Below are 11,626 nucleotides of genomic sequence, written 5' to 3'. Positions count from 1 at the left end.
CCCAGCTTTATTCCCCTTTTTTTATTATAATTTTTTTAAATAAATAGTATAACCATATATATATAATTTGCTTTTCAATATCCGAAAAAATTGAACTCTGAGATTGATTTAATTTGAAATTTCTCTCTTTTCAATATCCTTTGTATATGTTGAAATTAGCCAATTAATATCAATAAAGTATAAACTAATGCAAATAGGAGAGTATTTTTTTTTAAGGTAGGATATTTATTTAAAATATAATATATTTAAATCGTATAGCCAGGCGGCTATACTGGGGCATTTTTTGGAAAAAAAATTAGCATAGCCGGTCGACTATACTTGTTTTGACACATGGGCACCTCATGACAGGACCCGAACCAAATTTCGCTTTGGAATTCGAGTCGAACCCTGTGCGTGTCCGACACTCGGCGAGTGTCGAGCACAATTGACCCAATTGCCCTTCTAATTGAAATTTCAACCTTGACTCCTGCCGAAAATTCGGCAGAGTCTCCCCTGTAATTTGCTCAATCCCAAAATTTCCACCTGTCAGAACGAGCAAAATATTCACACAACCAACTGCCAGCACTTCAATAAACATGCCAAATTCCTTCTCGGTCAAAAAGTCAACTTTTTCCCAATTAAATAATGTGAGGGCAAAATCATCTTTCTTCTAGAATAAATTAATAATTACTTTAGGATATTTTGTTTTGGGTTATTACACCCTATGCTAGGCGGGTTCTCTTTTTCCATATAAATAGTATAGCCAGACGGCTATACTGGGCATTTTTTTAAAAACAAAATAGTATAGCGCTACGGCTATACTGGTTGGTGAGCGCTTAGGTAATTATTTTTCCAATATTGTATAGCCGGTTGGCTTTATGCCCCTTTTTTTAATTATAACTTTTTTAATAGATAGTATAGCCACCCGGCTATACATGTTTTGACACGTGGGCACCTTAGCGATAGGCGGGAACTTTTTTTCCTTATAAATAGTATAGCTGGGTGGCTATACCCGTTTTAAAAAAAAAAAAAAAAAAAAAAAAAAAAAAAAAAAAAAAAAAAAAAAAAAAAACTAGAATAGCCTATACTGGTTTGACACGTGAGCGCCTAAGCTCTAGGCCAGTCTTTTTCAAATTTATAAATAGTATAGCCGTACGGCTAGACTTCGGTTTTTTTTTTTTTTTTTCCAAAATAGTATAGCCGCGTGGCTAGATGTACTGGATTTTTTTTCCGAAGAAGATAAGCAATTCGTCATTGGGTGTGTGGCTAGATGTACTGGATTTTTCTTCTCACCACACCCATCCCACATGATAGAGTCATAGAGACAAACATACAGAGAGGGGACGGTGGACGTGGGTCTGGACAGGCGATGGGGAGATCTAGTGTGGGGAGTATTGCCTGATCATTTCTACCAACTTAAAGCCCCAATGAGTATTCTTTGTTTGTTTATTTTAATTTTTATAGAGATCTTTTTTTTAAAGATTTTATTTAGAATTTTCTAAAGGTGGTGGTTGTTTGGTTTTTTTAAAACTTATTTTTAATAATCAAAATAGTGTTTTGATGATACAGTTATAATTTTTTAATCAGTATTTGTTTTTCCCCTCAACCCTTAGATCTAATTCAAGGGTGGTTGACAACAGGGGTCTAGGAGAATGGGACTAGAGGCGTCAAACAGGACGGGCCGGCTTAGCACGGCACTAGCCTAGCCCGTTGAAATGGGGCACGGCACGACCCGAGTATGAATATTAATGGGCCGGCCCGAGCCCGCTTCAAGCCCTGCCCGAGCCCAAGCCTGCTTTAAGCACGACCCAAGCCCAACGCACTTAACTTTTTTTTTTCTTCTCAAAATTCAAAATGCAATAATTTGACATCTAATATCATTGTTTATATGGATTTTTTTTAATCATAAACATATATTTGATGTCTTTCATTTTAAGAAAATTACTTGGGTCCTTAATTAATTAACCATATCAACTACAAATTAATTAAACAACATTGGACTTGATATCTAATCAATACATATGAATATACACTTCTCTTATAATCAAAGCAAGACATTTCTTCACATATAAAATAATACGCTATTTAAAGATGAAAAGTTGAAGTGGACTTTGTGGAGTTGGACACTTTTTGCCCTCCGCCCCTTTTATATTGTTTAAATGTTTGATTGATTAATGTTTTCAAGTAGTTCATAATTTTTTACCTCTAATTATATTTTTAATGTTTTGAATTTGAATTATATAGTGGGCAAAAAAAAATCAAGTGAAAAAAATTCAAATTAAATAGGTTTGTTCTTGGGCCCGATTATGGCATGAGTGCAAGCACGGGTACGGCACGAGTCTGGCCCGGCCCGTTTCAATATGGACATGGATTTTAGGCTAGGCTGGGATCAATGATTTTATTAAATAGACTAGCACAGTACGACTCAATACGACACGGCACGAAAATATTAAAAACACGAGTTTGAATAGGACGGGCGGACTCGACACGTCCTTTTGATACCTTTAAATGGGACCACTGCTACTGTTTATACCCAACATGAATGTGTTTTTGTTCTAGATGCATAGTCGGGAATCGGGATTGAGGATATGCTTGATTCTTTCCTATAAATGATTGAAATAGTCAATTCTTTCTTACCTCTCTCAGCCGCCACGCCAGTCAGCCCCTTCCGGCAAAGCACCAGCATGGACACACGTCACTTCCGTAAACTCCGGCGTGGGACGCAAGAATTTGATCGGTCCACGCGATTTGACAGCACCAATACAACCCCAAAAGACTTGGAATCTAGACAAGACGAAGAGAGATGGCAAAGTCAAGATCGTCAACTGCCAAAATTTTACCGTTGAATTTCAAGCTTTCGAGCCAAATCAATCACCATATAAAATGCTCAAGCCCGCTTCAGCTCACCACGACAAAAGAAAAAAAAATCGATTTTCTACAAGCAAAAACCCAAATTTAAGCGAAGAAGATGAACAGGGTTGTGTTGAAGTCGGTGATCGGAGGTCTTGCCAATGTCCGGAACTTCAATCGCTACATTTCGACGGCTGTGGCGGTGAGGCCGTTGGAGAGCTCGGAGTTTCTGAGACGGAGGAGCGACAGCGTTTTGGGCGCGTTTCAGTGGAGGACTAGGATGATGATGAGTACGGGGTCGACTGGCGAAACGACGCCGTTGGCGGAGAAGGAACAGAAGAAGGAGAGCTCGAACGACAATCGTAGCGTTGTCGTTTCCAGTTACTGGGGGATTCAGAGGCCCAAGATTAAAAGGGAGGACGGGACAGAGTGGCCATGGAATTGCTTCAAGGTCAGGAGGAGGACTAACTAGACTACTCTAAATTATTGAAATTAGTTATTTATTTATTTATGAAATTTTGAATTTTGAATTTTGAGTGCAGCCATGGGAGACTTATGAAGCGGATTTGTCGATCGATCTGAGCAAGCACCATGTGCCGAAGACGTTTCTGGACAAAACGGCGTTCAGGACTGTCAAGGCTCTTCGAGTTCTTTCGGATCTTTACTTTCAGGTTTTGATTTGTTACCTTCTCACCTCAATTCTTTTTTCCCCCTTCTGTTTTGATTTTATTATGACTCTGTTACAAGCTTGAATCAATGTAAAATGCTTGTGAATTTCGGAATTCCGATGTTTGTTCCTAGTAAATTACAAAAGGGGAACATAAAAATTTGACATGGTTGGAGGAAATTATATAAACTGAACATTATTCATGTTGCAGAAGCGGCATGGGTGCCATGCAATGATGCTGGAAACTGTGGCAGCTGTCCCCGGAATGGTGGGAGGCATGATGCTGCATTTGAAGTCTCTCCGTAAATTCGAGCACAGCGGTGGCTGGATCAAAGCTTTACTTGAAGAGGCAGAGAATGAGAGGATGCACCTGATGACGGTGGTGGAACTTGTGAAGCCCGCGTGGCACGAGAGGCTTCTGGTTCTCGCCGTTCAGGGAGTGTTCTTCAATGCCTTCTTTGTGCTTTATGCGCTTTCCCCCAAAGTGGCTCATAGGGTTGTTGGGTATCTGGAGGAGGAAGCTGTGCACTCGTACACAGAGTACTTGAAGGATATTGAAAATGGCAAAATTGAAAATGTGAAGGCTCCTGCAATCGCAATTGACTACTGGAGGCTGCCTAAGGATGCCACACTTCACGATGTTATCACTGTGATTCGGGCCGATGAAGCTCACCATCGCGATGTCAACCATTTTGCATCTGTGAGTCTTATGAACTGCCTTTCCACGATCTTTACTGGTTTCACAATTTTTGTTACTTCTTCCTTTGATACATGGAGGAGCATTGTTTTTGTTTGATTCTGTTTTCTATAACCAGAAAACCATGTTTGCATTATTAGTCTCAAATTTATCTTATCTTAAGGTGTGTCTTATCAATTTGGCTTTCTCATCTGTTTTGTGTTTTGTTTTTGCAGGATATTCATTTTCAGGGGAAGGAGTTAAGAGAAGCACCAGCTCCCCTTGGTTATCACTAAAACTCATCTTGTATGTACGTGAGGAATTAAAAGAGTTTTTTTTATTCTTCCTTTTATGATCTAATAAATTCTCTCTTGTATATTCACGAAGATTATAAATGATGTATATGAACACAGATTGTTTTTTACACACATCTAATAAGATTGTAAACAGCATGTTTTCTATCTTCTTAATTTCGTTTTGATTGGATCCAGTGGCCTATTTTTATAATCAAGATGAATCAATCCCTTTTTTTTTTAATATACAAATAATAATCTAAATTACGCGAAATTACAGAAGATAAAATCAAACTCGAGTGTAAAGAATACAGTAAATTAACCAATTAACCTAACTCACATCTTCCATACACATATTTTGCCTCACACAACATCGAGAATGGGAAAGTTCACCTGGCGCACACCTGACTTGACTTCAAAAATTGCAAACAAATAATAATCAAATTGACAAATCTAATTGCTTTGCTTGTCATTTCCATTGGAGCATGCCCAATTGTATATGCTTAGAACGTTTGATAATTTCTACCTCCTAGGGAAGCAAGTAAATTTGATCATTAAATTAAATTATAATATGGACGGATCTTCAACTTTCGACAAACGTGGATTAATTAGAGTGCATGCCATGTGTTTTCCTTTTTTAATTGTAATTAGAAAACTGGTACATGGTTCCTGCCCCACAGCTGCCTTTACAGAATTTTCAATGACGAATTTTGAAATATAAAAGTCTGCCGGTGCTACTTGGACCGTCGCACACGTCACTAAAAAGCAGCAGCGACGTAAGTGCGGGTGTCCAAAATAAGTGGAGCCACGCAATTGTCCGAACCACCCCAACAGTGTCCATGATAAAGTCCCACGTATTTGGAATCCAGATAAGGGCAGTTCCGTAGTTCCACATAAAACATTTATATAAAAGGAAGCGGGTGTCCAAAATAGATGGAGCCAAACAATTGTCCGAACCACCGCAGTAATGCCCATGACAACGTCTCCCATGGACTTCGAATCCAGCGAAGGGTAATTCCGTAATTCCACATAAAAATTATACATGTCAAAGCTGACCGAACACGACATGTAATAATTTTTTCACTTGATTATTCCGTTTGACTCAAGTTTTGCTGCTGGTCTAGACAGTGATTTTACCATTGACTTTTCTGCACAAACAGGTGAACAGTAAATAAATTTTCTAGGAGAGAGACGAAGAATTGTGGCACTGAGCGCAGAGAATTACTAATTCCCCCCCGCCCCACTCACACGACACAACCGCCATTGTCCAACGAGGTTCACGTGATGGAAGAAATAAATGCCGTACTTGCTCTCCAAGCAAACGGGGTAAAATCATTTGATCTTCCCGCGAAACAGGAGATCAAAACCCTTTCCAGTAACTTCTGCTCCTCTACCATATATATGTCCCTACTGCTTATCTCTGAAGACTCAAAAGCCACACAAAATCAACTAAGCAACCGTTTTATTACCAAAAAAAATCCCAAATTAACGATCTCTAAAACCCTCTAGGACCGGAGAAGATGAACCGGATCGCGGTGAGGTCGGTTGTCGGCGGCCTGCTCGGTGGCCGCAACTGCAACCGCTACATTTCCACGGCGGTGGCCGTCAGGCCGTTGGACGGCGCAGAGTTTCTGAATCGCCGGAACGGTGACGTTTTGGGCGGGTTTTACTGGAGGAGGATGATGAGCACGGTGCCGCAGTCTGCTGAAACGGGGTCGCTGGGGGAGAAGGAGCAGAAGGAGAGCCAGAGCTCGGTTTCCGACGACGCCAAGAAAGGAAGTGATAGCGTTGTGGTTTCGAATTACTGGGGGATTCAGAGGCCGAAGATCACAAGGGAGGACGGGAGTGAGTGGCCTTGGAATTGCTTCATGGTTAGAAGCACTAGTCAGAATTATATTTATATATTTTTGAAATTTGAAATTTTGTTTCTATATATGAATTAGCAGATCTTGAATTTTGTTTAATTAATGTAGCCATGGGAGACTTATAAGTCAGACTTGTCGATTGATCTGAGCAAGCATCATGTGCCGAAGACGTTTCTGGACAGAGTTGCGTATAGGACCGTCAAGCTTCTTCGGATTCCAACTGATGTTTTCTTTCAGGTTTTTGTTACTTTTTGCTTATTTTTAATATTTTTCATGTTATGCAAATATTAATTTTTCAATACAATCGATTGACACAAGAAGCAGAACATATCAATTGTAGAATATTTTTGGTTCATGTTTTCATTGTTTTCCTCTCTTTTTTGTTTACTGAATTTTACTGAGAACATTGGTGTGAAGAGAAAACAGCCTTGTTGATCAGACTGTTTGTTATTGCTTATATGGTCACAGAATTATGCATAGCTGGTATTCTTTAATTAGGTTATATACATTCCATTAAAGGAATCTCTCCGTAAACATCAATTAGGGGAAATGTAGTTAGCTCTATAACTTCCTGGGTTTCAAGGCAAAAAATTGAACCACTTTTTATTGTAAATGCATGTCAAGTTTGTTGATTTTTGTGGGTAACCATAACTGCAATTTAGTTTAGATGCCTCTTCGTTGTCAGGAGTTGTAATCTGGGTAGAAGCTTCCTAAGTTATTGTTCATAATCGTACTAGTTAAAAGTCATGGTCAAAGCCTTTTTTTTTTTTTTCCTTTTCTTTCCAATATGATCTGAAGTTCTGAACTAATGAAATGTATGTTTCAGAGGCGGTATGGGTGCCGTGCAATGATGCTGGAAACCGTGGCAGCTGTACCTGGTATGGTGGGAGGAATGCTACTGCACTTAAGGTCTCTCCGCAAGTTCCAGCAGAGTGGTGGTTGGATCAAGGCTTTACTTGAAGAGGCAGAGAATGAGAGGATGCACCTCATGACGATGGTGGAACTTGTGAAGCCCGTGTGGTACGAGAGACTACTGGTTCTCGCTGTGCAGGGAGTGTTCTTCAATGCCTTCTTTGTTCTTTATGTGCTTTCCCCAAAACTGGCACATAGGGTTGTTGGGTATCTGGAGGAGGAGGCTATACACTCTTATACAGAGTATTTGAAGGATATCGATAGTGGCAAGATTGAAAATGTACCGGCTCCTGCAATTGCAATTGACTACTGGAGGCTTCCTAAGGATTCTACACTGAAGGATGTTATTACTGTGATTCGTGCCGATGAAGCTCATCATCGAGATGTCAACCATTTTGCATCGGTGAGTATTAAACACCTTTTCCATTATCATGCCTTTCATTGGTTTTTTACAATTTTGTCACTTCTTTAGATGTGTTGAGTTCTGTTTTCTGTGGAAGCTTTCACGATTCTAATTCATTTTGTGAAGCCTATAATGAGCACCCGTGTCTGTTTTAGCCTGTTTTCCTATAACCAGACAACCATGTTCACGTAATTCTCAAGGCTCGTCTTATTAATTCTGGATTTCCGGAATCTGTCTGCCTTTGTGTATGCAGGATATTCATTTTCAGGGCAAGGAATTGAGAGAGGCACCAGCTCCCCTTGGTTACCACTAGAAGGCATCTTGTATGCCAATTGTTGGAAGTGTTATATGTCTATCGGATATGATCTGTTTTGTAAATGATGGATGAAGGCTATGGTCTATGTGGACATAGATGGTTTTTCAATTAGATATGACTCATGAGAGGGTAAAACTGTATGTGATTCCTCGCAGTTTCAGGTTGACTTTTGATTGAAATTGATGGCTGATATATTCATTTTTGAGTAATGGGTATTTCCGATAGCCTTCTATCAAGCTTCCCTATATCAGCACAAATGCGTATTCCAAAATGCGTCTGTCTTTCTTTTCTCTCTCTCTTTCTTAGAATATGGTTTGATAGGTGCAGTGCTATCTAAAACAAGAGCCAGATGGCCTCTCTAACAGAAATGGAAAGAGAGCCCAAACACAGTGGCTCGAGCTCAGGGGGCTTCTAAGTGGATCTAACGATTATTATAGGGGGTTATTCTAGAATAGCAAAGATTTGATTTCGCAGTACAAAACATATGCAAATTCTCTTTTATGGAAACCGATTTGTTGCTGATTTATCAACAAATTGATTGTTCTCAAATAACAATCACATTTTTTTTAAATATCTTCCCCGTATTTAAGAATTTACACAAAGATGCAACCTTGTTTTTTTTATTTAATCTAAATAATCAAATTTTCATGCACTAAAAAAACATTTAGTTAAAGGAAAGAGGCCTGAAGTTCAAGCGCTTAAGAATGTCTACTTATGAACCTGCTCTTGAGGTCATGAGTATTCCCCCTCTCGCAATATTGCTTGGAGCTAGTAAATGAAGAACCACCAACAATGCTATTTATTTTTCAGTATTAAACAAATTGTTAAATATATTTTTGGTCTATGAATTTTATAGAAAATTTCAAATTGATCACTGAATTTTATAGGAAATTTCAAATTGGTTACTGTTTTACTCAAAGTTTACAATTTATAGAAATGCATTTAGTTTCCGTTAAGTAGTTGGGTTAAGGACCCTCTTGGTTATTGAATTTTATATGAAATTTCAATTTGGGATTAAGCAATGAAAATGATATGCTCTTGCACAGGTTGCTCGTTTGCTAAAAAATTATGGTAGGTGTAGTATCAATTAAAGTTAAACTTATTCTTTAACTATTTCATATTAATGAGGTTTAAGAATCCCCTCAAACAGTCAAGGTAACAAATAGCAGAGAGATTAAAAAAAGAAATCATATCATGATAAAATAAGTTCATATCTAAATGAAAATTCTTAATCATTCACCAAGGGTTAACACCATGTAGAAAGGCAAATCTATCTGTTCAAAAAAAGCTCCGATTATAATCTTAATCATTATTATATTCCTAGCAGGTTTGGAGTGGTTCTCAATATGAACCCTAGGATATTAATTTTATCAATTTACACACTTACGTTTTCAATATCGTCCCATTTCATCATTCTGTTAAGTTAAATATGTAGTCAATCGTTAAATGCTGACGTGTCTACTGTGTGACCCACCCATTAATCAATTCCTAAATTTTTTATTACATAAAATGATAAAATAACATATAATTAAACAAAAACTATATATATATATATAAGAAAAAAAAAAAAAAAAAAAAAAAAAAAAAAAAAAAAAAAAAAAAAAAAAAAAAAAAAAAAAAAAAAACCAGACGCATAGTCGCACCCACCCGAGCCCCCTCCCTCTTTTCGTCCCTTTGTCTCTCTCTCTCTCCGTCCCTTTTTCCCCCATCCCATCTTCTTGAGTTCTCCGATTCCACCCCCCTTTCGCCATCGACCCCTCCTTCGAGAGGTTTCTTAAGTCTAGGTTATGCGATGCTAATCAGACTAAGCTCATTGATTGCGCTCTCCAATTGGGCTATGCGCTCTGCGAGAAAACGAGCCTCCAAGCACAACTCTCTCACCTGGGCTCTCCCTCTAGACGTCCCTCCAAGAACAATTTGTATATATTGATAGGGATGGGAAACTGGGAGGAGAGTGGGACGGGGAGAGAGAGCGGGATGAAGAGAGGGAGGGTGCTCTGGTGAGGAAGAGGTGGGGGCGCCGCTGTCGCGAACACATTCAGACCATGAGTCGACGCAAGTTGAAATCAAGCTTCTCCGTTTTTCTAGTTCTGTAACCACTTCGTCCTAGTCATAGGCTAATCATGCTGCTTTGATTTTCCATTAATGTTTGCTTTGTTACTTTAAAAAAATCTTCCTTCCATTATTATTTTTTATTTATTCGATTATGAAATGGGAGATTCACTATTATACTCAATATGGGGGCCTAAATTATAAAAATACCCTATATAAAATGGACTTTAGAAACACACCCAAAGCCCATTTACAACATAACAAAAAAGCTTTTAACTTCTTATAAATTACAAAACTGCCATCAATTTCTTAAAACAAGCCCAATCCCAAAATCTCATAAAAATACCCAAAGCACTCAATAGGGCATCAAAGTAATTTAATAATCAATATTAAATTCAATAAGGTTAGCTATCATTTTTTGGGTTTTTTTTGGGTTTGTTTATAGGAATTCAATTGTGTAGGGTTTATTTATAATATTAGTGCTAGAAATGAGTATATCACTAAATATCTCTTATGAAATCTGAATTTTGAATTGTGTGTTGCTTTGTTACTCTAAAAAAATCTTCATTCCTTTAATTTTCTTACTGGAATTGGGTTTGGTGTTTCGCCGCCGAGCAAACGCCAGAGAGAGAGATGGATGGGGGCTGGGGTTGGTGCGGGGCGAGAGGGGGTAAACATGGGGCGTTGGGTTTGTTGGCCTGGGAGGGGTTGAGATTTTTTAAGTTTATTTTTTAAAAAATTTATGTTATTTTATCATTTTATATAAAAAATTTTAGGAATTGGTTGGTGAGTAGGTGGATTCCACACTTTACCATTAACGATTGATCACACGATCAACTTAACGGAATGATGAAATTGGATGATATTGCGAAACGTAATGGTGTAAATTGATAAAATTGATATCCTGTGGTCCATATTGAGTGTTAGTATGAAAATTGTATTGATATTTCCTAGACTTTAGCATAAGTCGGAATTAGTGTGTGAATATGTTTTATCGGAAGTTTTGGCGCAACACATTCAATTTCGAATTTTCAAAGTGTGACTTTATAGATACGAAGAAACTAATTCCAGGTCAATCGTGACATAATCTTGCATTCATTATATGATTCCTAGTTGAAGTTATTTTCACTCAAGTACTTTTATGTTAGTCCTATTTTTAATAGGATCAGATTTTATCTCTTGAGATTACTTTCGTAGTTGGACCTTATTTTGGTTTAAATTAAAATATCCTTTTTCATCTTTGATTTGGAGAGCACATTTTATTTGGTTTAATTGTTTCATCTTTGTATGTATTGTTTCCTTGTATAACAATTGATGGGATTGGAAGTTATTTTAAAGAACGCATAAGTTAACGAAATTGTAGAGAGAATCAAATTTGATTAGTCAAGATTTGATCTCTTGGCTTTATGCAATTCTCTTGGAAATAAAAGAATAGGTCTATGTAAAGATAGGACGTGCTGCATTGTTCCAATTACAGCTTTTAGACATTTTGGTTGAGCATCTAAATTTCATAACAAAAGCTGTTGTGCATATGTTTTGAGATAAGTCATTAAGTATTTCATGTTTACTTGGCGATTTATCAAATACTTTCAAATATTCGGTGACTCATACGG

At 37.8% G+C, this 11,626-nt stretch overlaps 2 protein-coding genes across 2 annotated transcripts; both read left to right on the top strand.

The window, feature by feature from the left end:
- The first annotated feature begins 2,617 nt into the window (after window positions 1-2,617).
- Window positions 2,618-4,642, top strand: LOC117616440 (ubiquinol oxidase, mitochondrial-like). Its single transcript, XM_034345767.1, has 4 exons — window positions 2,618-3,280; window positions 3,372-3,500; window positions 3,708-4,196; window positions 4,409-4,642. The coding sequence occupies exons 1-4, from the start codon at window positions 2,948-2,950 to the stop codon at window positions 4,466-4,468; spliced, it is 1,011 nt and encodes a 336-aa protein (XP_034201658.1). The 5' UTR covers window positions 2,618-2,947; the 3' UTR covers window positions 4,469-4,642.
- A 1,097-nt stretch (window positions 4,643-5,739) lies between these two features.
- On the top strand, window positions 5,740-8,206 carry LOC117624159 (ubiquinol oxidase, mitochondrial-like). Its single transcript, XM_034355301.1, has 4 exons — window positions 5,740-6,336; window positions 6,439-6,567; window positions 7,157-7,645; window positions 7,899-8,206. Exons 1-4 carry the CDS (start codon window positions 5,986-5,988, stop codon window positions 7,956-7,958), a joined length of 1,029 nt encoding a protein of 342 aa, XP_034211192.1. The 5' UTR covers window positions 5,740-5,985; the 3' UTR covers window positions 7,959-8,206.
- Window positions 8,207-11,626: the final 3,420 nt, after the last annotated feature.

Source organism: Prunus dulcis, chromosome 1 (assembly GCF_902201215.1).
Source record: "Prunus dulcis chromosome 1, ALMONDv2, whole genome shotgun sequence".
NCBI lineage: Eukaryota > Viridiplantae > Streptophyta > Magnoliopsida > Rosales > Rosaceae > Prunus > Prunus dulcis.
The sequence above is the reverse complement of the archived record's forward strand: the minus strand, read 5'-3'. Positions and strand labels throughout refer to the sequence as shown.